Source organism: Gadus macrocephalus, chromosome 18 (genome assembly GCF_031168955.1).
Source record: "Gadus macrocephalus chromosome 18, ASM3116895v1".
Taxonomy (NCBI): Eukaryota; Metazoa; Chordata; class Actinopteri; order Gadiformes; family Gadidae; genus Gadus; species Gadus macrocephalus.
In genome coordinates, this window is record NC_082399.1 from 15899047 (window position 1) to 15926782 (window position 27736).

The following is a 27736-nucleotide window of genomic DNA, read 5'->3' on the forward strand; positions in this document are numbered from 1 at the left end:
ATGCGTGTGTGTGTGTGTTCCTTGTATGCATGCGTGTGTGTGTGTGTTCCTTGTATGCATGCGTGTGTGTGTGTGTTCCTTGTATGCATGTGTGTGTGTGTGTTCCTTGTATGCATGTGTGTGTGTGTGTGTTCCTTGTATGCATGCTTGTGTGTGTGTGTGTTCCTTGTATGCATGCTTGTGTGTGTGTGTGATCCTTGTATGCATGCTTGTGTTGCATTGGGCTAATTTTGTATTCTATATAAAGCAGGAGGCTCTGGGGGGGGTGTTGTGGCCATGGCTAAATTATGTGTATTTATTGACATTAGCTTTGCCAACTTCTGACATTATCAGAGAAGGACGTGTATTGCTCAATCTTTCATGTAGGTTTGGGATATGTATTGCCGGCAGGAGGCGGTAGGGGCTCGTTACCAATGCCTGCTAGCGTAGATGCATGGTGGCACTACCCCCCCCCCCCCCCCCCCCCCCCCCCCCCCCCCCCCCCCCCCCCCCCCCAGGGCTTACTCCAACCCCACTAGGTGGTAGTAAAGCTAGATGCATGTTGGTGGTACCCTCCCAGGGCTTACGCTAACCCTACTGGGTGGTAGTAAAGTTAGATGTATGGTAGTGCTACCCCCCCAGGGCTTACGCTAACCCTACTTGGTGGTAGTAGACTGGCTCGAAAGCTAGAGATTTCAGTAGCCCAAATACAGATTCGGTAGCACACAAGTGGACCATCAACACTATTTGAGAAATACACTGATGCCACTCCCTTAATGTTTATGAGGAAAGCCAGTTAATCATAATAATTATACTCTTAATAAATATTATACTGAAATAAATAATAACAAATAAGAGGGATAAACACAAGGCTTCACATCTCTTTATGTGATATAAGGGACAGGGGAGACTAACACAAAGGGTAATCCAGGAAGACATCATGTAGGACAAATGGAAGAGCAGCAAGGGTCCGCTAACGATGTATAAAAATGTCACGTTTAACCTCATGGTACATCATTCTGTTGTCTAACGCTTTCATTGAATTTATCAAAAAAAATATGCAGATGGGTAATGCATTACGCCAAACATGAGTTCCTTATTTCTGTCTAACAATTCCGGTCTTCAATCAGCAGATGCATCCAGGTGAATTGTGTTTGTATTAAGGCTAATGTTTAGTCCAGGGTACGTTTTAATTCACCTATTCTGTAGAAATTCTGACCGAACAATGGCTCTATAGAGTAGAGTGCTGCTGCCTGTCTGCTTGCAGGATAACACCGCGAGACACACACTCATACCCGGATCAGGTCTTTAATTCACAGCATTACAATTCCTGTCTGTTTCCTCAGTTGTCAGTATAATTACCTACCAGAAAGTACACTTGTCCATGACAAAGTAATCTAATGTCATTTTTCGCTGAATGTAGAGATGTGTATTGCTGTTGATAAATATCTCTTGGCACACAATCCTTTACAAATGCCCCTGCAGCTAGCATTTCAAGTTTTTTCTACATTGCACTTACATGCACAATTTAGAGGCACAGGTGACCATTAGTCAACTTTAAAAAAAAAAATCACAAACTCTAAGCTGTGCCTCTAAATTGTTTACCATTATCTCACACAAACAAATCTCTGATGCTCTGATATGTTCTGGTTAATTTCTTGTGTCTGTGTTCTAATTAATAGCCCATAACTATTAGGTGGTTAAGGCGCTTCAGTAAGAAACGGGTGGATGGGAAAGCACAGTTCAGTTCTAGCCATTGACATGCATGCTTGTGTTGCATTGGGCTAATCCTGTCCCAGCTTTCTTATTCGTGTGCCTTCTTGTTTACCAAGGGGCTGATAGCCACTAGGCCTGTTGTGGGCAGGGCACTACTGTTGGCATGCTGCTGCTAGGGCTGTTCTGAATGACGAAGCGCAATTGGGGACGAGGGAGAGAAAATTACTCGTTCTGGTCACTATTTAAATAGACAGCAGTATTTTAGGTCATTCTGAGCCTGCTTTACGTTCACCAAATGTGCTTGACAAATCCGAAATAAGAACGTGGAGGAGCAGGACACGAAACGCAGCAGTCCGAGACAGAACAAGATTCAAGAGATGTGATCTACATTCAAGTGATGAAAGGAAAGCAAATCTCAAGGGAGTTTGAAGGAGTCTTAAGTGTGTGGATATGTGGAAGTCGTTTGATTGCCTTTTGATTTTGATGATGGCGTCCAAGAGAGGGGGGAGGTGTGTGTGTTAGTGTCTCTTCATCTGAGCAGCGGTTTATTCCGATGTCCAAGTCAGGGTTAGGCTCAGTCTTGGCTGCATTTCATATAAAACATTGCCCATTATAACGCTCATACACAACAAAACTAAAAAAGCATCAAAAAGTAGCTGTAACCATGGGGATGACAACCCCCCCTCCTTCCTAGAATAGTATAGGAAATCCGTCTGAAACAATAGGTCCACATGCATGTTAACAGACCGGTGGACGAGCAGAGTTACGCAGTGGCTTGGTTTTGGATATTTTAGATTAATATTGTACTTATTTAGTTTACTGCCTGCCGTACTGGAGATTTCTGAAACGTGTAACATAATGTGGTTGTTACTGTTTCCTTTCATATTTATTTAGCTCAGTTTAATTTGTTTTCCTTTCATTTATATTTAGTTGATAGGATTATAAAGAAAAGAGTCATGAAGTGTGTGGTTATGGGTAGTCATTTCTTTCACAGAATTGAAAGAAAACATACTTTATCATGAAGTATATCGTTATTGAGTTCTAAGAAGTCCCATGTGGTGATGGAAGATCTTGTCCATATCTCACAGCCCTAATTGCTACCATACCAGAGATGGCTAAACTATCTTCCGTGGCTTCCTTTGAGAGTGTGGGCATCTTGAGACGGAGCTAAAGTCCCACGTCTTGCATAAGGTTTGTCGGACAGATGGCTGTTGAGCTGTTCTGTAATGGTTGTACAGGGGTTTTTCTAGAAAAAAAAAGTAGCAGGGAGCAGACCCCTGCGCAAAGCCGAGGGAGCAACGCGACCGAGGCGGGGGATGGTGTGGAAGGGGGGTCTCCCCCTTCCACGGCGCGAAGCCTTTGAAAAAATAATGATTAAATGGTACATTCTGAGGCTATCTTAGAGAGAAATTCTAGCTCTTGTGGTCATCCTGAAAAACTAAAATACTATCAACTTTTGGTAGACTTGTACAACTTTACCCTGTAAATAAACACGACAAATTTCAAAAATATTGGCTAAACTTTTATTAAGTAGGACAAATCACAACAGCAGCCGTCTGTTCCTGAGACTGCCCCAACGGCTCACTGCCTTGTCAAAATCAAATTGATCAATTGCAGGCCCCTCAATACTGATCCTGAGGAGGTGGTTCAGGGTAGCGTTAGTCATGGTAGACCTCCTGTGCCATGCCTCTATGGAACAAGTTTTGGGGCTCTAGAGTCAATAATGGCGACGCTATAGAAATGTTACTATTGTTGTCGTTTTCAGTTTTGCACTTTGCAGACGGTCCCTAAGCTCGCGGCTGAAAGCCGACTGCTCGTAGAAGCCAATGCAATTCACCGTTCGCTAAAGACGGCTCGTTTGGATGAAAACTATGTTGTAGCTGGTTCTCTGGGTTACTACACTTTTATTGGGCTAATTCGGCCGTGCAGCTGCCATTTAGTTCCCTGCTACGGGTTCCCTGGTAACAGGGAACCCGTAGCTTTGTGCAGAGAGAACTGGAATGGTCTTGTATACTTGCTTAGCATCTTAGCGCCTAGACCAAAAACCCATTCAAATACATAGTAGCTAGCTAGCTGCTAATAACTTTAACGTTAGCATGTCGACTCGGTCTGGGAAACTCCAATTCGGATCGGAATATTTTTGGAGTAATTATAAGTTATTTGAGGATCAGACACATTGTCAGGTGGTGGTGTTGGGATATTTTCGCGGAGAAAAGATCGTTTTGAGAAATAGTGTATGTTGTACAGCAGCATGTAAGTACAGATCCAAGTCTGACAGGTTCAGTCGGCATTTCGGTAGGATGGCGCACGCCGGGAGTATCGGGGCGCAGCGCCCCTGTTCCCTTGTTTAGAAAAAACCCTGGTTGTAGGGCCCCATCCAAACAGTTTGAGGGGTCAATTTAACAGAGGAGGCCTGGTACCAGAGGTGGAGAGCTGGTAGATGCTGTGGTGGAGAGCTGAACACAACGGGGTTATTGGAGCATGTCTAGTGCGGGCTGCTGTGTGACATTGGGGTAACAGGGTTGCTAGACCCCCTCCCCCCCTGCCTTTCAATGCTACTTGTTCAGCATTACGCTGCATTCTTGTCAGCTTAGCCTCTCCCCTCCTCTCCCTGTTCCTTCCCTGTGTTTTGGTTCTGGTTCCTGACACATCTGGATGTGTTTAGCCGGGCTTCAGTTCCCCCACACCAACCCACAGGCGTTACATAACCCCCTTTTATGTAACGCCGGCTGCTGCACTGGCTCAAGTTGACCCTGTCTCCTGGTTCCTGTCCCTCAAACCAAGTCTGCTGCCCTGACCTGCGCATGAAACAACCTAGTATAGGATTGGTCAGGCCGGGTCACTGCTAATGCTAAAGGCTCCCCTCCCCCGGGCTCTGAAGCGATGTTCCGTGGACTCCTAGGGACCCTCTTGCTTCTAAACGCTAGCTGGGTGATGGGAATGATGGGATTCAGTTCCATCCAACAGCTACCGTTTGGAATCAAGATGGCTGCAAGGTAAATAAGGCCCATACTACTGGCATCTTAGTTTTCTGTTTTCTGTCCCTCATCCTCTCAACCAATAATTGTGCAACCAAAGCTGAACCCACAGCCGCACTGTGCTGTTTGTTCAGGCCCACCTCGAGTCATGTTCACACCCATTCCTGACAGAGCTGAGTGTATGGTTATGCGTTATAAAAGGATGCAAAGATTAGCTGTATGCAACGTCTTTACTGGCACAAACATTCAGCTCTGAAGGAGCGTTTAGCTTGGTGCTTGCACTTGTTCATGTGTGCAACATGAATAATAACATGCAAGGGACTGCAGTAAGGAAGTGGGAAGTTCATCAAAGAACAGACCATTTCCTTCTGGCTTTGAAACTGCAAAAGGCGTGTTTGGAAATGCCCTTTTTAAATTCAGTTGGCTCATTGTGAAGCTGCTGTTCGCATCATAAAGAAGTTAAAAGCTACGGTCAAGAATTGGAATAAGCTTTAGTAAAGAACAACCAGAATAGGGTATGGAAGTGAAAAGAACAAAAATAAGGTATCGATTAGAAACCAGAATAAGGTATGGTAGAGAACACAACCAAAATAAGGTATTGATTAGAAACCAGAATAAGGTATGGTAGAGAACAGAATAAGGTGTAACTGAGCATAGAATAAGACAAAGAATGGAGCCAGACTAAGTCGTAGACGAGGGTAAGGAACAGGATGAAGCTAAGCCTCACCATATGAGCTGGGTCAGGAGCACCAAGAGCAATGTGCTGACATCCAGCCTGGGGGGGACGGAGGGTTGAGGGGAGGAGGCACAGGGTGGTGGGGGGGACGGAGCCATCGTAGCCCCTGGTGGAGGGGACGGAGCCCCCGGTGGAGGTGGTGGAGGGGACGGAGCCCCCGTAGCCCCTGGTGGAGGGGACGGAGCCTCTGGTGGAGGTGGTGGAGGGGACGGAGCCTCTGGTGGAGGGGATGGGGTGTTATCCCCATGGTTACGGTCCAGGCCAACTCTGCGTTACACTTTTTGGTACAGTTGTGTATGATTATTATAATGAAAAAATTGTTTGTACGTCTGGACAGAGCTCCGCACGTCCACACACCGCTCCCAGACAAAGCTCCACACGTCCACACACACCGGCCAGACAGTGCTTCACACACACCGCCCAGACAGAGCTCCACACGTCCACACACACCGCCCAGACAGAGCTCCACACGTCCACACACACCGCCCAGACAGAGCTCCACACGTCCACACACACCGCCCAGACAGAGCTCCACACGTCCACACACACCGCCCAGACAGAGCTCCACACGTCCACACACCTATTAACAAATAGTATAGTCTGTAGCCGACCCTCCTATTTTTTTTTATATCTGAGGGCCGTTATAATGGGCCGCAGATTCAATTTATTAGAATGTATGGTTTATTATAACATGCATCAAGCCAGATGCAGTAGACTTGCTTGTATTTCTTGCAAAAAACTTTGAAAGACATTACAAGCACCTCATGATTTTGTTTATCCTGCAAATAACGTGTGTAATTTTAAGACAATATCGGCCAGCCCTAGTGATAAGGGTTTAATGTGTTCCATCAAGAATAGCACCTGTGTTTTTACGTTGTGTATGCATAGCTCTTGTGCTGCTATAACTTTGCATCATGAACAAACTGCCTTTTGTTTTGGATAATTCTATGTACTTCCATTGTTTGTCAATGCAGTGTCTTTGGAAACATTTTCGGTTGTCCACTGAGGCTCTGCCGTTTCATTCACTGTATCCGACGGCTACTGACGTCCCGCACGCAGCCCTGACGGTATCATTTCAGCTTTCTGAAGCGGTATTAAAATGTTATTTTGTTTTCTAACAAATGAAATGGCCTTATGCATAAATGAGAGAATAATTGACACCGACTCCTCTGGGCAGCTGAGCGCCCTGGCTCTGACATGCTGCAAGGAGGGGCTGGAAGAAGAGGAGAGGGCGCTGGTGGTTGTCTGGGGAGAACCCACTGTAGCGCCTCAGTGTATGGAGTGTGCTCTCATCGTCTCAGTGCAGCAGCACAGGGGGATTTATTCTGTCATGCGGTAGTACAGTATGTCACCTGCATAGTGTTGTGGTGGGAGGCCACAGACCATGGATCTAGGGAGGGAGATTTTCCTCTGGCAGCAGCTGTTTGGGTGGACCCCTACTGAGTTCTCCTCATGCTGTAGTTCCTTCTCTAATGGCGATCCCTTTATGCTCTGCACCACAAGATCCATGCAGAAAAGTCTTGGGGGTTTCTTTAGATAAGTAAATTAGCTCCTGGACTCGGGCTGAGTGCTTATTTCTACAGCTGTGCAATCTGGTCCCCTTTCAGTGAAATTCTGCCCATTTAATTGTAGATGGTTCATTGACATGGATGGCGTTGATCTTTAAAGATAAGTAGTCATCGGTGTGTAGCTGTGTGTACCGTAGCGTTCACCCACTCTGCTGAGGCACTTCGATTTGAATGACACAAACTATTCAATACCTGAATCCCAATCAAATAAAAAAAAGGTCTGAGTTGCTAGGCAGAGATCCCTGATAAATATCAGATCCTTTTATTGTTCCTCCATTCTTTTTTTAGTTTTGAGAATACCTGGCTAACTTGGAGATTAGACTGACATTCATTAGTTTAATCCCCAGCTACTTCTTGCATGTGGAGGTTTTATCTCTCTATTTATGAAGTCACATAGGCCTATACAGTCAGAAGTCAAATGATGAGTCTTTTGAGGGGTTATACGAGGACAGCCCTACATTTTGGTCTGATATAAAGTAGTGTATTTTAATAACGGGAACAGGGACGATAACCTTTTAAATTATAAGAAGGAAGGAATAATAACGCACCAATGAGTGTGTGAATGGCTGTCTTATTGCCAAACTACTGGTATAAAAAGCTCATCACTGCGGTAAGAAAACAGCGATACCGGTCCAGCCTAGACACATGGCTCCATGCTTTGAGAGTAGGCCTACGTCACATCATCACTAAGCAAATGGGGGTTTGAACCTTCTGCCATGCTTTCAGAAATTGCAATGCACGATGAGCGTGATAAACCGGAAGAGAAGCCTCACATGCCCAATTGTGGTGACTGATGCCATGAAAGAAAAACATTGCTGCCTGTTCCTTTCTGTTTATTTAATTATCAACCTGATATGATTAATAGGAAGAGCTTTTTGGTGTATTTGGGCCTCATGTAAACATCGAAATGGCCTCTAAATAAGTACATTTTTAAAAACCCAATTCTCCCCCCCGCACCACACACGCGTGCGCTTGCAGCAACCAATTATTAAAATAGCTGCGACTGACTAATTGGGAGAGCCACCGTGGGACATTTCATATCTATATTTTCTACAGGCCACTCAATGTTTTTAATATTCAACCTTTTACTTGACAAATGTCATTCTTTACCATTCCAAGCAAGGTTATCGAGATTCCTGGGAGACATAAATAACAGGCCAACATACAATAGCAACGAACAGCAGTCATTGTAAAATCGCCAAATATTTGATAGGACAAGCGCATAATTTTTCCCTCTTTCCTGTGGATTAAACACACTTTGACATTCCAACTGAATTAGCATAGTTGTATGGACCAAGATATCATTATATTTGGGCTCTTCACATTTGTGACCATTGGTGAAATTCTAATAAAAAATGCAATCTGGGATACTGAATGGCACCACCACCTGTGTGGACTGGGGACCCCCTGCAGTACACGGGGTTGCCAAGAGGGATGGGGGGAGTGGACGGGGCCAGGGAAAGTATGGAACATCGTTGATGTTATTCATGACCATGAAATGCCCATGAAGCATTGAAGAGCTGTTTGTGTTTCCATCTTCAACACTGAGGCTGGAAAATTGTATGGAACGTGTTCACTGGTTGCCAGTTAGACTATAGCCAGAGTGTCCAGCAGCTGAAAAGCCCGCTGGATACCTTTCCTCTGTCGCGGTCGGAGCACTCTGAAGGCCCCCTCCCTGGCTAGTTCAGTGACTGGACACACCCCACCCTCCTGTAGGCTGCAGTGCGAGCCTGGCACCAGCCCCTCCAGCACCCTGCGGCCTATCGGAGGCCTCTAAAGCCGTCTGCTCTTCACACGCTGCCAGGGCCCCTGAGCCCTCCGTCTGTTAGTCCATGGTGTGTCCTGCCCTCCGTCTCTTCAAGCGGCCCACAGTTCACAGGAGGACGCATAGAGGAGTGCAAGCTCTGTGGCCACCGTCAGACTTGTTATTCTCATGTTCCCATAGCACTGACGGCTGGGCATTTAGCTCGATACAGCGCCCTCTGTAGGCCGAGAATCTTTCCTCTCTGCCCTCCTCTCTCTGCCCTTTTGAAGGGAAGAGATCAGGAGTGTTGGCCCCCTGGTGGTCAAAGTGAAACACAACAATGAGGTTCATGGTTGGTGCTGGCCCCTACAGGCTGGCAGTCAAACAACACACTGCATTGTGTAATGTGTGAGAAACGATGCTTCCAGCTTATTGTTAGAGCAATTGAGATGTAGTTGAGGCAAGCCGATCTAATCTAATTTTCTATTGTCCTATGGCTTTTCTGCCTTTGTATACAGGACAATAGGGGTGGGCGATAAGTTAGTCCCCCCCCATCCGCGAACGGCCATTCTCTATGTTGCCGTCTGTGCAGCGGTTCTCTGTGAGAGAGAGGGTTAAGCTTCCAGGATAGTTATATTTAACCCCACGGTGTGTTTGGTTGTGTGGCGCTTCTGCTTTGCAGCGGTTGATGTCTACGTGAGAAAGAGGGTTAAGCTTCAAGGACACTTGTAATATAATGCAGAGGTGTGGGTGTGTGTCCTGGCCAGCGGTTGATTTTGATGCGTCCGAGAAGGTTAAGCTTCTTCTATATACATGGATATACTATATAGCCACGGCCCATTTCGGGGCCTTTTTTTTGTGTTCTGAAGATACTGAGAGCTGCTCCTTTTCTGTACCCTGATGCAATGTTAACTCAATTTAAAGTCAGCCTAATTTTTAAGATATTGACAGAGCTGTGGCGTTACTTTTTGTTTGGAGGTGATGTCATGTTGGTTTTGAAAGTCTCTTGAGGGGCCGGGGTTTGGGGCTAAGCTTTACAGGGGTCACCAGTAATGAATGGAGGAATGTTATTTGTATTTTACTAAACCGTTGAAAGATTGATTATTGACAAATAATGTAATGAAATATAATTGTATTCTGGCTTCAGTCAGAACCCCAAAGTCCCCTCTTGACACTTATCTATCGTAATGATTAATCTTTTGATAACAAGGTATATTGTGATATGGATTTTGGCCATATGGTCCAACCCTACAGCACAATGAAGACAGACATGAAAGTGTTTCTTTTATGAGGGAAGGAATATTGATCACTCCGTTGTTAGTGGACATGCGGACACCTTTCATTTCTTTGGGGTCGTCGCAGGATTAATCAACACAGCAGGTCTTCTTCCCAGGCTAGACTCCTGCTTTGAGTGTCCGAGACGAATTATAAATGAACATGAAACAATGTACTGTAGACCATTGTCCACAAGGTTTATAGTTCATGTAATTTATCGTTTACAGCACAAACTGGTTGAGGGTGGTGGCCAAATTATCATTCAGAATTCAGGTATTGTTTTAGTAACGTGACCGAAGGCATGCAAGACGTTTAAACCCTGAAAGCTTTGGGGTTTACTGTGACTCCAGTCCTGACGGTGTGCGTTTTTCCCCCAGATGGAAGCGGGCGGAGAGTCGGTACATGGTAGAGAGGGCCGCCATCATCAGCCACTGGAACTGGCTGCAAGCACACATCTCAGACCTGGAGTATCGCATCCGCCAGCAGACAGACATCTACCGCCAGATACGCACCGGCAAGGTGAGCTGGGGGGGAGAGGTGGGGGTGAGGAAGTGGTGATGAGGTGGGGGTGAGGAAGTGGTGATGAGGTGGGGGTTGAGAGTGAGAGGTGGGGGTTGAGAGTGAGAGGTGGGGGTTGAGAGTGAGAGGTGGGGGTTGAGAGTGAGAGGTGGGGGTGAGAGTGAGAGGTTGGGAGGGGTGGGGGTTTAGGAGGGAGTGCCAGGATGGGGTGAGGGTGGGTATAAGAGTGAGGGAGATTTGGGGATGGGGGGAATTTGTGGGGTATTATGTTTTTGTTTTTTTTGGACAAGTTGAAATGATGGGTATTGAAATGAGATCTCTCGTCATCATGCATTTCATTCATATAAAATGGCTAATTGTGGTAGCTTGTTATGGTGCAGTAGTGTCACTCTCGGATCATGCGTAAAGTATGAGTCTAATGTAAGCCGGCCTCTTCAAGGGGCTGGATAGTTCTCTAGTGCTTAAGGGGTTCCCAATCCCCACTGGATCCTCTGAATAAGTCCATTAACATTGTTGCTATCCCCATCAAGATTTTGGTCTGTTGGGCCACGTGCTGCACCCCCGATCACTATGAGCAGGTGTTGACTCAGCAACATCTAACAGCAGCTCTCTGGGTCTTCAGGGTTCAGTGGAGCTTGATGGTGGGTCTATCGGAGGGCCGGAGCTGAAGACGGAGCCGTCGATCTCTCAGGTAGCGTTACGATGGAAACCCATTAGCAGCGGGTCCTGCTGCTCTCAGACCCGTGGAATATAAATGAAGCCTCTGGTCCAGATGGCTTCGTGTTTCATGTGGTTCATCACCGCTATTCAGTATATTTAAATGAGCTGTCTGTCTTTGCTGGCTTAATTGGGGAAGTAAGAGTCAGGGCTGTTGGAACGAATTTCTGGAGTCCGATCTTAAATCGAAGAGTAAAGATAATGTGTACTTATGGAATTCACTATTCAAATTTTGTTGGTTAACTTAAGGAAATCATACCCTTCTCGCTTCAGCTTACCCGCATGTGAAAACTAATGAGGGGGGGTACGTGCGATAGACTACAGAGTCTGTACTGCATTCAACAGTTATTTATTAAACACTAACACAGTAATCATAGTCACTTATGACACTTATGCCAGAGCTGACTTCTAGCATCGCTACAGGCTGTCATCCGTGGTTTTAAAAAGAACAATTCAAGGGCCCTTTGGTAATTGCACTCTTTTTACCGATAGTCCATTGAAGTTTATTTTCATGGAGGCTGTTGGGCCTCAAGTTTTTCTTGATCTGTACATAGAGAGTGAATGAAGTTTCGATTGTTTTATATTTTTGTTTACTATTACAATTAAAGACGTATATACAATAATGAAATATATTTTAGTGGTTTTCTTTGGGGACAGGTGGGGTGAAGACATAGCTAAGGCGGCAGGTGTGTGTTGCTTAGGTGGTCGCCTAAGCTGTAAAGTGATGTGGGAAACCCTTGGCTAATATAATATCCTTTTATGCCTTTTACTAACTTTCAAGAAAGAAATGTGTGTGTGTGTGTGTGTGTGTACATTGTATAGGTAAGAATTTATAATGGGCTATATATAAGGACTGGCATTCCTTATTACAGAGTGTTATAGATTGACAGCTCTAGTCAGAGTTGAGGCTTCTCTATCACCCCAGCTTGTATATGCTTACAAAACCTCCTTTTAGGTGAAACTGTTCAGCAGAAAGATTTAACAGAATTGATTTCATGTTCTGTGTTATTGCCCAGGACCTCAGAATATTGCTGTGACTATGATGTTATTTTTTTTTTATCTCTCTGGGTAGCAAGACCGTATAATTTTTAAAGTCAACAGGTTGACGAGTATTTGCAATCTCTGTAGTCGAGTAATGCTGATCTTAATGTTATTGAATCAGTTGAATGGTGGTAGTTAGACCTCGGCAGGCGATAAGAGTGTTTTGGTGAAAAGACGTTTGTAGCACTGCTCCCCCTCCTCTGTGTCAACGTACGCTGCTGGTGGAGGCGTCGGTCGGTGGCTGGTGTCACTGACTTCTCTTATCTCTCTGTCCAGGATGGAAGCTCGGAGCAGCCTGTCACTGCCCCCACCTCCTCCTCAGACCCCAGCCCCTGGAGGGGCCAAAATGGCCGACCGGTCAACGGTGTCCTTAACAGGTGCTGCTCCCGGTGATAACTGCTATCAGCAGTGCCCACCGAGCCCAATAACAGCTCCGCCACCAAATGCAAATGGCTGATAAGCAGGGCTTTCCTCGTGCTGGGCCCCGAGTTTCCGTACATGTTTGATTTAGGAGGATTGTTGTTTGTAAATGATGGGGTAAAACATTGAGAGCCTGTTCCTTTCGCTCAGACTCACCTCATTTAGAAGTCTAGTGTTATACAGTATAGATGGGTTACCTGCACTTGCATTGAGACTAATTCTGTTAGAGTGTGTGTGTGTGTGTGTGTGTGTGTGTGTGTGTGTGTGTGTGTGTGCGCGCGCACAGAGTGACGTAAAAGGTTTTGTATTGACTGTCATGTCTCCCTGTGTTGCGTAGGATGATGGAGTCGACGGAGACGAAGCTGCAGCAGCCAGCAGCAGCGCCTGACAGCAGCTGTGTAGCGGCCCGCACGCGCCCCCTGGTGGGCTGCCGGCGACGGAGGCTTCTCCAGCCAAGCACTGTGCCGCACCTCCACGGCAAGGTACGCCCTCCGCCTGCACACCCTTGCTGAGGAGCTCGTCTCCTAAGGAACCCTCTGAACTCCCGCACAAATGTTTAGATTATTTACATTTAGGGCATTTAGCAGAGTCTTTATCCAAAGTGACTTACATTAAGTACTTCGTCAGAAGCCATTTACACCCATATGAATTGGGTCCTTTATCTAACCCTTGGGGTTTCATTTTCCAGTTCCAGCAGCCTTTAAAGACAAAGAAGGGTATTCCAAAGTAAACGTATAAACTATTCTAAAGAGAACTGATTGTTCTTCTATCATAGATGGTCAGCTATCTCCATACGGTGATCTGACATCTTATAGCTATGGCCATGGTTTACGGGATGTTTGATAATGAAGTTACTAGTATCTGGGATGTGATCATGTTGGTAAATGTAGTCTCTAACATTTGAGTTGTCAGGGTCCATGTTGCCTGTACAGCAGCTATGTGTGTAGCTTAAAGACACATCCTGTGTTAGCCTGCTGTGTGGAGTGTCCATGTTTGCACTAGAGCAGCTATGTGTTTAGCCTAAAGACACATCCTGTGCTAGCCTGCAGTGTGGAGTGTCCATGTTGGCTCTACAGCAGCTATGTGTGTAGCTTAAAGACACATCCTGTCCACATCTCAACACAGCCTGCTGTGTTGAGAGTAAGCTATTGTTGCTGTATAGGAGCTCTGTATTTAGCATATGGCATTTCCTGTGTTTGCCTGCTGTGTGGCGAGTATTCGCCATGTTGGCAGTATCGGTGTTATGTGTTGAGCAATAAGACTTGTTGGACCCTTTTGTCCAAAGCGTCTTAAGGATTTGGGTGCATGGGCCCCCACAAGGGGAAAGGTGCCCCTAACCACAGCAGAGGAAATGCTTTGCGCTACCAGTTAAGCGTCTCACTTCAAAGTTTGTGGAAAACTCATTCTCACTTCCTCCCTGAATGAGGAAGTGGTCTGACTCTACTGGCCTAACCAATCCTTTGAGCAGGGTAATGAACTCTCAGCCTGCTCGTCCAGTCTCCCAGCTTGGCGTGTAACACAATACAAAGGTGAACAGGCTGTGACTCGTCAGTGGAAAAATAGGTCATCTGGTTTCCAAAGCAAACGGACAGCAGATGAACCTGCTCACTGCAAAACTCTGGGTTCATGTTGGCTTCATGTCTGCAGGGAAACCTTTTGCTGAAAAAAGCAGACGCCCGTCGCTAAGGTGACGAGGACTAGGATAGTTTCGTGGTCATTGTCTTTGTCTGCTAGTCTAAAGGTTGTGGGTTTGACCCCAAGTCCCCACAGTCCGCATATAGGTATGCATCGTAAAAAAACACTGTTTCCACTAGTGCGTATGGTTCCACAGTGCGGGTGAAGTTATCTGTTGTAGATGCAGTCACCCTAGTGTTGTTGTGCTCTGCAAACTATTAGGTCCCAATCGAGGAAGCTCGGCAGAGATTCGTGATGAATATCTATTTCATGCATATTTTCTGCTCAGCTGTGGCTAAGGATTGATCTCTAATGAAGATGTATAAGGCAGGCTCTAAGTATACTTTTTTAATTTAATTTACATTTGTTTGTAAGCATGCCAACTTAATCTCATTCCGCAAATCTGTTCAGCCATGCTTTGGAGCTAATCTCTGAATCCCGTTCCACTTGTTTTGGACTAAACTAAATGGGATATCTAGAATATGTTTTCCGCCTTCTAGATTATTATCTTTGATTTAACCAGGTTAGTCTCATTGAGGTTAAAATCTCTTTTACAAGAGAGCTGTTCAAGATGGCCTGGTCTCTACACAAGTGCAGTCTCTGACTCACAAGTGCAGTTGTGAAAATACATTATGATGAATGACTAAAACATTTGCAATTTCCAAATGTTTTAGTCCAACGTCAAACTCTTAACAGCTTTAAATTGATTGAGATGCAATAGGTAGACTGTGCAAAAAACATAATGGTCTTTTTATCCAGTTCTCTCCGATCTTCAGCAACTGTCATATGCACCATGTCCTGAGACCGTGACCCATGGGAAAAATTGCGGGACATATGCAGTGACCAATAACAGGGGAGTTTACCACATAAATCGCCTTGACGATAAAATAATACCAGTGACTTAGACGTTGCATATAAAGAGAAGGCCAGTTAACTCTTGAGTACAACGCACAGTGGTGAAATAAGGCTCTGCTGTTTTTAACAAACCTCAAGGCTCCATGATGCAGTGTCCAACATATACAGTGGACAGTGAGCTTATGCATTTATGTACACCAGATCACCATAATCTATTGCAGATACATCCACAACGGAGAGTTTACAAGAGTTTTCCAATAGTTTAATATCAGTCTTTTTTTAATTAGATTAAATTTTTAGATAACCTTGTACCTCAAGCCTATATAGCTATACAAAGAGCCTGCACATAGCGGGTATTCCTATTCCTACCAGGCCAGGGGTGTCGTTTGGGATTGGAGACCAACAATTCAAATATCTTAAGATTTGTCATATTTCTTAAAATAAGTCAAATGTAATATGATAGACTATTGTGGAACAGATGGGAGAATGACATTAGGCCAATGTACATGTGAATAACGATAAGCTGACAGGATTTACGCTGTCCTGATGTCAGTGGTGAGCTCGTTCAGTCCTTTTTGAGCCATCAAACAATCTGGACGTTGTCTAGCGGTACATGGCCCCCTTTTTAGTGACCGTTTGGCAGATGCGGAGCTTGGTGGACGGGCTGCGGTGTATTGTTTGAGCCTGTCCTGACTGTAGGACTGGTCGGTGCCATTCGAATCACGGCAGTCAATACCAGTGACGTGATGGGATTGGAGCCACCAGCCACCTCCCAGGGTTAGGGATGAGGGGTGTAGTGGGAGTGAACTTGGGAAGGTTGAAGATAACCCGGGCTGCTGCATTCTGGAGTAATCCAGATGACAAGAGCCTGGACCAAAACATGCATGGCCCTTTGGGTGAGGAGCGGGTGTGCTCCTGAGGTTATGAAGAGTGACCCTGTAGGAGCATGTCATTGAGTGGTGTTGGACGTGAAGGACAGGTGTTGATTCAGTGTCCCACCAAGGTGACTCCTCGTTCGAGCGGCATACTCCCGAGTTGTCCAAATTGATGGAGAGGGCTTGGATGGGAGATGACTTCCCTTGAAGGGAGAGCAGCTCAGCCTTATCCAAATTGAGCGTCAGGTGGTCTATCGACGTCCTCTGAGATATGGGATCCAGACAGCAAGAGATTTTCTTTAGTTTGTTTCAAAATGTTTAAAAATTATGGATTTTAGTGAAGGATTAAAGCTTCTCTCATTAGTGATGATATTCAGTGAATCAATGGACACATTTTCGATTCTAATATGGGTGTTTCAGGTTATAATAGCAGTAAGTAGTTTTCTTCAAGAAAATGCAAATATACTATAAAGTATGCAACGTGAAGGGTTGAAGTGAAGGGGTTCATGTTGTGTTACAGCCCTGGTGAAGGGGTTCATGTTGTGGTACAGCCCAAGTGAAGGTGTTCATGTTGTGTTACAGCCCTGGTGAAGGGGTTCATGTTGTGTTGTGTTACAGCTAGGGCTGGGCGATATGGCTCAAAACTGTATCACGATATAAGTGTTTCATATCGGTCGATATCGATAATTATCGATAATTTGTATGACCTATTTATATTAAGGACCAGGAGAAAAATATACTTTTATTTTTTTAATCTTAACTATTATGCTTTTTCGACTTTTATGACCTATAAACGTTGTTATAATGATTGATAGTCATGTTTAACCATACCAAAGTTTCAAATAATGACGTACATGCATTTCGACGTATCCCTGCTGACTCTGGGGTGGCTGTGCAGAGCGCTAAACACTCGGGACAACGTTTGCGATTCACTTGTTCACATTTCCGGGAAATCATCTACGTAAAGGCACTCCTGCCGCGCCCCCATATGCCAAATCTGCCTGCGCGCGCGCTTCAAGGAAGGTAACCAATCACAACGGAGTTGGGTTGGCAGGAGGGGGGCGAGGGGGCGGAGAAGGACGAAACCGAGCGTTGACAGAGAATGCTGAAAGCGCCCAGATGAAGGAAGAATTTCCCGAAAATCTACATCGTTTTTTGGTTGTAGGCAGACAATGGAAATGAATGTCAACAACACAGCCATGGAAAACACTCAAATAAATACCATCCCGATGAAAACTTAACAATTATCAATAATAAAGTGCTTAACAAAAATTAAGTGTTACAAAAACATGTGCAAAGTGTAAAATGTAAACATATAGAAACCTGAGACCCGAGAAGAACTATCTACTACCGTATATATTTTTTACTGCAAGTTCAGTGCAAAAAAGTTCACCCTCTGGTGGATAACATTTTTTTTTTTTTAATATATGCAGTGCTTAGTAAACATAGAAGAAATTCAAATACAACTGAGGTAGACTTAAGCTTTACATCTGTAACATCTAAACTATTCATTTTATTGAAAAACAAATCAAAGAGGCATTCGCAAGGACAGCTACGTGTCTGGTCCCGATTTCCAACAGCTGGCGTAGCCACGACAACAAGTTAACACGGTCACGAGTTGAACTGAAACACCGGGCTTCTCACCGGTAGAGCGGAAGCTTATCCATATCTATGTGATATGCCACGGCCTGGGTTATGTCTTTGTAGCGTTTGGATGCTTTGTCATAAGGCACTGATGCCGAGTACCTCTCCATGGTGGTCTGCTGCTGCTTTTGCGGCGTTGCATTTGCAGATGTTGTTGGCCGTTTTTTTGATACGGCTGTGCTCCAAAGGGTGAGAGCGGCTACGGTGGTAAAATACGTTTGTTGTACTCCCAGTCTTGCCGGGGACTATGGTCTTGCATAATTTACAGTCATCAGTCTGACTACGGTCTGACTTGTAAAATCCAAAAGAACTGCCATACTGGCGAGCTGACATTTCCATTTTTGTCGACTATTTCCTCGCTTGTTGAGGTACTCATCTTTCACATCCCACAGCACGCTGTTTCTGTGAACACGAGACAATGAGATGGAGCAACCAAACTTGATACTGTTACATGATTGGCTATTAGCATGTCAGATACGTTGCTGGTGCGTTGCGAACCGACTCGGATCTCGGATCTAACGCCATGCCCACACTTCAAGCCTATTATTTCGCTCGGTCGTAGCTGTTGTCGCGGTAGCATTGGCAGAGTACCAGGCGCTCCAAAATAGGTAGGCTATAGGCCATAGGCAGAGATACGGAGGCAGTAAGGTATTGCAGTAATACGAGTGATTGAAATGGCCATTTAAACCACCAAAGCGGTCCAAGCACTATGAAAACAGTTCATGCTTCAAGTCACACTGGGCGCAGCCATCTTGAATAGTTCAACCAACGTTGCTTCGCAACCTCTGGTTCATAGCGGTGCTAGAAGTAGACTTTTTGCTCCGGTTTCTTACAACGAGGAATAAAAATAATAAAAAATAAAAAAAATAATATCGAAACGTTCTATCTAACACATTTTCTATTGATATTGATTACGTATCTATCGCGATACATATCGTTATCGTTTTATCGCCCAGCCCTAGTTACAGCCCTGGTGAAGGGATTCATGATGTGTTGTGTTCCAGCCCTGGTGAAGGGGTTCATGTTGTGTTGTGTTACAGCCCTGGTGAAGGGGTTCATGATGTTGTGTTATGTTAAAGGCCTTATGTGGGTGTTCATATTGTTGTGTTACAGACCCAGCGTATTGGCTGTGTTCCCTCGTGTTGCCGGCTGAACCCCAGCTGCGTGATGTGTGGCGGGAGGAGCAGTTCCATAGAAGACCCCCAGTACGACCTCCCCACCATGGAGAGACTCTCCAGACTGGACCCTGGAGTCCACCCTATCCTCTCCTTCTCAGACGGTGAGCTGCCGCCACACACGCCTCATGCCATGTGTCTGGGAGCATCTCCTGTCTCCGCTGAAAGGCAGCATGGACAAGCTCACGGCTCTTTCCATGGAGCGCATCACTGGCATCATTTTCTCCAAACCAATGTGTTCACTTGGTCTTTGTTCTCGGTTTACTTGCTTTGCTTAATTGTCCCAGACTGGTTGAACCCCCATGGTCATTTCTGTGTCTCTGATGACTGATACCACTGTTTATTTCCTTAGATGTATGTGTGGGCCTCCGGCTGCAACAAGTGCTCAAGAGCCAGTGGCAGAGCAAGGCGCTGGACCGCAGCAAGCCCCTGAAGAAGCTCTCCCTCAAACACAAGCTCTCCTCCTCCAGAGAGAAGCACAAGTTCACCAGCTCCCTCATGGCAGTCCGTAAGTACCTACACCCATCAGAACCAGGGCCACACCCATCAGAACCAGGGGTCAGAACCAGGTTTTCATCCAAGCTAGTCCATATCCATACTAGTCTCAATCCTTCTTTCAAATTCAAAGCAGAAGCAGTACCTCTTCCGACCCAGATCTAAAGCCACACTCTTGTCCCTCCAGGTCTAGGTCACTTTAAGAGGCGCTCAGAGAAGGGGCGCCCCGGGGAGACGAGCCTGGGGCCTGCGCGACTGGAGAGCCAGGCCCTCTGTAAGACAGAGCGCCTGCAGCCGGGGCCCTACGACAAGAGCTACAGCCGCAAGAGACCACGGGAACGCTCGCTGGACCGGACTGACCGTGAGTCCTCTGGTGGCCCCAGCCTCTGACTCACAGGCCTACCCATTAGTAATTGTTGGGTGCATACACATGAATAGGATATCGATAATAGCAGTGTTTGCAATTTCTCAAACACTGTCAAAGTTAGGAGTATTGATACAGGCTCATCAAAATAGGAAAGTAAATTTTTCAAAATCATGTGTTGAAATGGCTCGATAAGATGATAAATAATGGGCAAACCGTAGATGGTGCAAATTACATTAACCTAGTTTCTTTCGATATATAATTTTTTACCCGCTTACTGTTACAAATGTCAGAAATATATATACGTGATACGCCAAGATATCTGTTAATTGGCGTCTGAATGTCTTACCCAGCTTCCAAACGCTAACACGGCGAACTCCCCTAATCCAGCGATGAAACAACTGAATCTTGGTCAACTGCAATTCCCAGAGACCTGGGCGTAACCTTTATAATGTCACGCACCACCTAGCCCTGCTTCAAGGCCAGCTGTTTGCACGTCCGTCTTTGCATTTAAAGTAATGAATAAGAAGAACACTCTGTTTCAATACAAATGAATTTGCAGTAAGAGTAACATGGCCTAGATCTCGGGTGCTTTTAGACAACTTAAATGACCTTCAGTCCCGTACACGTAGTAAGAATATATCAATGGTCTGCAACCACTGCGACGTTGCCAGGACTTCCACATCACATTGGCTTTGTCTCATGGTCTGTACCGTTCTCGCGCTACAGATGGCAGGCCGGGATCTAGTGATCTGCTGTGTTTCTGTTTGTTCTACCTTCAGTCATCTCTGAGGATGGTAGTTTAGTAACGGCCTAACTGCAGAAATAAACCTCTTTGAAAACGTCCGTTCTGCATGTATATGAGCATTGCTACTTAATTAATTGAATGAGATGCCAAAAGTGCACCAGTAAACACTTAAAGGTCCCATGACATGAAAATCTCAATTTATGAGGTTTTCTAACATAAATATGAGTTCCCCTAGCCTGCCTATGGTCCCCCAGTGGCTAAAACTTGCGTTTGGTGTAAAACGAGCACTAGCTGTTCTGCTCGCCTTTGAAAAAACGGAGGCTCAAGCACGCTGTGCTCATGACGTCATGAGGAATCTCAGCTCCTCCCCTTACTCTGCCTGGCCCGCCCAGAGACGTTGGCCCGCCCATGAGACTCGACCGTGCGAGCGCCACATGTGTGTGTGTGAATACACACACTGTAACGCAAGTGTTTCTTGTCGGTTCTTTGACGTGTCTTGTATTTCCACAACGAGACTGTCGTGGGGGTTATCTAAGCCATGGTTGAGAAGGAATTGGGGGGAAAGGATTATATGTATTATATGATATTATTTAGATATAGAGCTCCAGGACTGTAACGCAAGTGTTGTACACTTCCTTGTTATTTGGATAACCGTTCTGCTGTTGGTGTGATGGCGCATAACACGTCTGGTATTTCTACAACGAGACTCGTATTGGGGGTTATCTCAGCCAAGGTTGAGAATGAATTGGGGGGAAGGAACTTTGGCTTTGACTCCCTCAAGAACATGAACCACGACATGGAGGAGAAAGGGATTGTTGGCGGCGAATGTCTCCCGCTTGAGCCCCGCTGAGGGACCACCGCCGGAGGCGGAGGTGCATAAGCGCTGCCCGGCAAAGATCCCTTTCTCCTCCTTGTCGTGGTTCATGTTCTTGAGGGAGTCAAAGCCAAAGTTCCTTCCCCCAATTCATTCTCAACCTTGGCTGAGATAACCCCCAATACGAGTCTCGTTGTAGAAATACCAGATACGAGAGTCCGACGTCACACCAACAGCAGAACGGTTATCCAAATAACATGGAAGTGTACAACACTTGCGTTACAGTCCTGGAGCTCTATATCTAAATAATATCATATACATAGATATCTATATCATATAACATATTGTGTGCGCCTCCAGACGATATTATGAATCACAAACGACTTTGTCGGGTTCTGCGACGTCTCTGGTTCTTCCACGTTCACATCAACCTGAAGTCGACTGAACCGCGCGCTGCCTGCTGCCGGCTGCCCGCTGCCGGGCGTTGGTGCCTCGCGGCAACCGGCGGCATGTCGCAGTTCATGTACTTCAGCGAGTCAAATCAAAGTTCCTTTCCCCCAATTCCTTCTCAACCATGGCTCAGATAACCCCCACGACAGTCTCGTTGTGGAAATACAAGACACGTCAAAGAACCGACAAGAAACACTTGCGTTACAGTGTGTGTGTATTCACATTGATGTGGACGTTGAAGAACCAGGAACGTCGGAGAACCCAACGCGGTCGTTTGAGATTCATAATATCGGCTCACACAGCTTTTGGCCGTGATAATATATATTATATGATATAGATATCTGTGTAGGCTATATGATAATATTTAGATATAGAGCTCCAGGACTCCCGTGTGTTCTAGAATATTTACAGAACACGGCTAAAGGCTCGCCATTGCGATACATCCACTGTAAACAGAGCGCATGGTGGCTGCAAGCTGCTCAGGGCCACACCCCCACCCTCCTCCTTGACACGCCCACCGAAACAGCGCATTTGGGGGAAGCTCAATGTGCGACTGTCTCGGAGTGGCTGTAACTCTGCACCACGGCTGAATTTAGGGAACGTCTTTGAATACTGTGTTAGTTGCCCACTAATACCTATATTAAAGAATACATAAAATAGCATGTCATGGGACCTTTAAAATAATGGTTTAGTAAGGGTTATAGTGCTTCTAAATACATAGCCGTGAAACGAAAACACAAACGTCCATGCAGCAGTCCTCTGACGTTAATAAGACGCCAAACGCACGAGTGCAGAGATGCTGCTGCCGTCTGTGCTGTAAGATATATTCGTCATAACTTCAGAGTTGGCTGATGCTTTAGTCCTTATTAGATCGGTAGATTTCTATTAATTTCATCACCAAAATCTCAGTTAGCTCTTCAGCCTAAGACACCAAGGCATCTGAATCTAAAGGGGCTTAACACGGAGAAAGAGCTTGTTTTGAAAACCCAGAAGTCTCGGGTAAAGCCATTTGGCGGGACATTCTGGGGAAGGAACATTACAATAATTGTACACAAACGACGGATAATCCTGCAGTTTTTATTTATTTGTAGCCGTTTGTGGGGCAACTTGGAGACCATTTACCTTCAATCATCGTGGCCTTTGTTGGCTTTTCTTGGTGTTGCTAATGTGTCTTTTGTGTTTTTTGTCCCCAGCGTCTCCCAAGCTGTACCTGGACTCTGGCAGTCCCTGCTCTGTGCTGGCCAACATGCACTCATCCCTCCACAGCTCCCTCACGCGCCAGCTCTCCACCTCCTCCGACAACTCCACCCCTCTGGGCAGCCAGAGTGTCCACAACACGCCGGTATGACCCGCGGGAGCCCGCCTCATACTACTGGGAACGCTTAGCTTGTACATGAACTACTGGGAACGCTTAGCTTGTACATGAACTACTGGGAACGCTTAGCTTGTACATGAACTACTGGGAACGCTTAGTTTGTGCATGAACTACTGGGAACGCTTAGCTTGTACATGAACTACTGGGAACGCTTAGTTTGTGCATGAACTACTGGGAACGCTTAGCTTGTGCATGAACTACTGTGAAATTCTCTGAATACCTTTTTTAATTAAATACTGGGTAACGTTCTGAATACCTTTTTTTTTGTATTTATTTTTTATTAAATTCTTGGATGCATGATTGGTAAAGATTCATCTTTAGGCCGATTTACAATTACCAATAATGATCTGCTTCAACATTTCTAATGCTGACTTTGATTTATTAACTGCTTTTTGAAAAGAGAATTTCAAGAAATAGGACAAACCTGCATGTAAGAGAAACGGCCTACCCTAGCCTCAGTGTAGACCCCAGAGACTAAGCGTGGTGTTCCCCACCCCCCCCCCCCAGCAGCAGCCCATCAAGAGGAGGCGAGGCGAGAGCTCCTTCGACATCAACAACATCGTGATCCCCATGTCTGTGGCGGCCACCACGCGGGTGGAGAAGCTCCAGTACAAGGAGATCCTCACGCCCAGGTACCTCCTGCTCCAAACGTACCATGGGCTGGTCGGAGTGGGCAGGGCCGCCTGCTGCACGCCGGGACAGTGCTCCCGGTTCCCTCCCTGATACATGTGCTCTTGTGTTTCCCGCAGTTGGCGAGAGGTGGACATCCTGGCCCAGCCGATGGCTGAGGAGGAGAACGAGACGGAGGTAAGACTCCACTGCTCCTTCCTCTGTCTCGCTCTCTATTGCTCACTCCGTCTATCTTGGCTCGGTCCTTCTCCTGTCTAACGTGTGTGTGTGTGTGTGTGTGTGTGTGTGTGTGTGTGTGTGTGTGTGTAGCTGGAGGATCTGACTGATGCTGCGTTCAGCCAGCTCCACCAGCCCTGTGAGGACCAGGAGAGATCTCGCTGGACCTGGATGGCTCTAGCCCCCGCTAAGAGGAGAGGAAGCAGGTAAAGACGGCCTACACATGACCCCCTGATGCTGGTGGCGCCGGCCGATCTAATCCCACCTCGCCACCCTAGTCATTAGCCTGCCTTATTCATAGAACTTACTTTATCACTCATGGAGGTACAAACCATCAGCGTCTGCAACATGTTGAGAAGAGGTCTTCATGTGTTCCTCCTGGTCCGTTCAGGTCTTACAAGTCCATTGACGGGCGGACCACGCCCCTGCTCTGTGGCACCAACCCCCCCACGCCCCAGCCCGCCTCCCCGGACCCGGGCCACTGCCCACTGCTCCACGAGTACAGCTACCTGCCCTCGCCCATGAGCCCGGGCAGCCCGGACGCCACCTCCAACCCCCACACCCCCTGCTCCCGGGACTCGCACCGACTCATGTCCAACGAGGACACGCGCTGCTCCACGCCAGACTTCCCCTTCGAGGAGAGGGTACGTACTGGGGATACTGGGCCGAAAGCTCTACTGGGTTATTACTGGGGCTCAGGCCTCCTCTGCTGGGTTATTACTGGGGCTCAGGACTCCTCTCTGCTGGGTTATTACTGGGGCTCGGGCCTCCTCTGCTGGGTTATTACTGGGGCTCAGGCCTCCTCTCTACTGGGTTATTACTGGGGCTCAGGCCTCCTCTGCTGGGTTATTACTGGGGCTCAGGCCTCCTCTCTGCTGGGTTATTACTGGGGCTCAGGCCTCCTCTCTGCTGGGTTATTACTGGGGCTCAGGCCTCCTCTCTGCTGGGTTATTACTGGTCCTCAGGCGTCTGCTGGGTTATTAATGGGGCTCAGGCCTCCTCTGCTGGGTTATTACTGGGGCTCAGGCCTCCTCTGCTGGGTTATTACTGGGGCTCAGGCCTCCTCTCTTCTGGGTTATTACTGGGGCTCAGGCCTCCTCTGCTGGGTTATTACTGGGGCTCAGGCCTCCTCTCTTCTGGGTTATTACTGGGGCTCAGGCCTCCTCTGCTGGGTTATTATTGGGGCTCAGGCCACCTGTTGGTGCCATTGAGCTAGGCGTCCTCATCTCTCCTATGTCCTTAAAGGAAGAGGCTTTGTGTTGTTTTAACACCGCCCGAGTCAGACGAGATGTACCGTTCTTTACTGCCTTAAGGGCTCTCCCAAGTTCTGCATTAGCACTGGTCTGAGCCAGAAGGGACCTCAAAAGTGTCTGAATGCATCTTAACTTGGATTCCGTCCAAAGTTTAATCCGATCATAGATCCAAGTCAAAGCCATGTTCCCGACGGCTCGGGCAGGAGTTACAAAGGGTGCTCCAGTAATTTATCATCCTCCACTTTGATAACGTTCATAGTTCAGAAACATTACATCCCATCGAGAGGCCTTAATGGTGGCTGGCTCACTGTTTCAGGGACATCTTTCTTTCTAAATGAGAAAGAATGATGTCCCTCAAACTGTGATCTAGCAGCCATTGAGGCCTCTCAATGGCTGCCAGTTCACTGTTTCAGGGACATCATTCTTTCTCATTCAGAAAGGTTTAGGCGAAAGTAAAATTGGTGGTTAGTGGGCCCTCTTTTCAGGTGGAAGTGATAAGCCATTGCAAGCTCTTTCCCTTATGCTGTCATTATGCCCAGTGACGGACCGACATCACAAGTGGGTGCGTCCAGCTAGATGTATACTGGATAGATCGGTCGGCAAGCATGCCCAGTCATTTCTAATCTCGCTCATACCTGCTGGTAGAATGGGGGCCCTTTAACGATGGTCTAATGAATAACGTCTTTGCTGTGGTTGAAGGCCCCCCTGGTGACAGCGTGTTGTGATTGTCTCCAGACGGTGGCGCCGTTCGAGCGGCGTAACTTCCCGATGTCGGAGGACCCCGAGATGCAGCCCGAGGTGGAGAGTGACAGCAGCGCCGTCGTCTCCCGGATGCGCAGCATCTCTGGTTGCCGAGCAACGGGCTACGGCCGGCTGGATTCTGACGATATGGACATGCCTTGTGAAGAGGACGACCTCAAACACAAGGCCCCCACCCACCGATGATAAACTGCTGCAACCCATGCCCCTCCCCCAGTTCTGACCATACCCACTTCTCTGGAGCCCCTCCCCCTCACCGAAGACCCTCCCGGCCCCGCATTAACCTCTGAAGCAGGAAGCAGCAGGTCTCAAGGGGCTGCTGTTGTTTGATATTCAAACACCAGTGGGATACTTTTCACAGTTTTTAGTGAACGTTATGGAGATAGAAGCCTTTCCCTACACTTTGTTTTTTGTCACAGGAAAAAAAGGTAAATGTAAAAAAAAAAGAATATAAAAGAATGTGCTATAAAAAGTGATTAGTGTCGTAGGCTGAACATGTACATGGGGCTTAGCGATGTCTGGTGTGTGGCGTGTCTCTCGTAGCGCACTATGTAGCCCACTACTCCACGTATGCCAAAGGGTGTTTTCTATTCACTAGTTTGCTTGTAATTCCCATGTACATTTTTAGTGGAGTGACAAAATAATAATAAATCTCCTTGAGCCCCCCGCCCAGATATACAGGTACATCGGGGGGTGTAGTTCCTTCCTCTCCCCACTAGAGGCCGTTGCCTTCTTGACTGCCAAGTTCTATTCTGTTGCTCCTCGTCATTCCTGACTCACATTGGACTCATGTATGTTTTTTGTTTTCACGGTAAATCATTCCTTTTGAGTCTCTGTGATGCCCAAGCGCTTGTTTGCTTTGCCCTGCTGTCGTTGTCTGTTTTGCTTTGGTTTATTTTAAGTTTTTATAATAAGTGGCAGTAGGCATACAGGACTGCTGTCTCAAGAGCACTTAGCCCCCCACATGCTAATGCTAGTTCTGCTAGCACTACATATCTCACCCATGCTATCGCTAGGTTTACTAGCCATACAAAATCCACCCATGCTAGTCATGCTAGCTCTACAGAATACTGCACATGCTGACACTAATTTATTTAGCCGTCCATGCTACCACACATGCTAATGCTAGTTCTGCTAACCATAAAATAACATACCACACATGATAATGCTTGTTCTGCTAGCCAATTGAGATACCACACATGCTAACGCTAGTTCTGCTAGCCCCACAGATTAGCCAGGTAGTGGAGCTGCCTGCTCCATGGATGCTAACGCTAGCATAGCAGCAGGCTTTTTAAAGGATGCCAAAAGCAGGCCTGTAGGACGGGGTCTGCTCGGTCTGCGCTCTAGTGCTACAGCAGAGGTCTCAACAGCTGCACCGCTGGCTTCACTGGACAACAACTGGACGTGTTCTGTAAGAAACGCCCCTCCAGCCCTTCCCCTCACACACAATGCCTCAGGTTTCACATGTTAAGGGAATATCTGCAGCCTGAACTAGACATCTGAAAGAATACCATGTCCTGTCAACACTAGCCCCCCCCTCCCAGTAACTAATTGCTATGCAAAATCTATGGTATAATTTTTCACTTGTTTTCAATCACTTTCCGTTTGTAGTTAAGCAAGATGTTGATGTACCCATCTGATGTTGCAGCAGTTAACCTAATCCAAATCAGAATTGTTTTGTAAATAGTACCATTAAAACATTTATGTTTAAATTGG

At 46.5% G+C, this 27736-nt stretch overlaps 1 protein-coding gene across 3 annotated transcripts in view; it reads left to right on the top strand.

Annotated features, from left to right (window-relative positions):
• Nucleotides 1-27736, top strand: part of LOC132446429 (KAT8 regulatory NSL complex subunit 1-like) — a 43518-nt gene extending 15782 nt beyond the window's left edge. For 2 of the 3 annotated variants that reach the window (XM_060036706.1, XM_060036705.1), the window contains 13 exons: nucleotides 10374-10515; nucleotides 11138-11206; nucleotides 12550-12650; nucleotides 13031-13175; nucleotides 18855-19020; nucleotides 19269-19424; nucleotides 19599-19772; nucleotides 22981-23129; nucleotides 23670-23794; nucleotides 23912-23969; nucleotides 24102-24214; nucleotides 24400-24652; nucleotides 25997-27736. In XM_060036706.1, the coding sequence (XP_059892689.1) occupies nucleotides 10374-10515; nucleotides 11138-11206; nucleotides 12550-12650; nucleotides 13031-13175; nucleotides 18855-19020; nucleotides 19269-19424; nucleotides 19599-19772; nucleotides 22981-23129; nucleotides 23670-23794; nucleotides 23912-23969; nucleotides 24102-24214; nucleotides 24400-24652; nucleotides 25997-26206 (1861 nt within the window). In that variant the 3' untranslated portion in view covers nucleotides 26207-27736. The remainder of the gene's footprint in view (nucleotides 1-10373; nucleotides 10516-11137; nucleotides 11207-12549; nucleotides 12651-13030; nucleotides 13176-18854; nucleotides 19021-19268; nucleotides 19425-19598; nucleotides 19773-22980; nucleotides 23130-23669; nucleotides 23795-23911; nucleotides 23970-24101; nucleotides 24215-24399; nucleotides 24653-25996) is intronic. The other variant, XM_060036707.1, reaches the window with a different exon arrangement.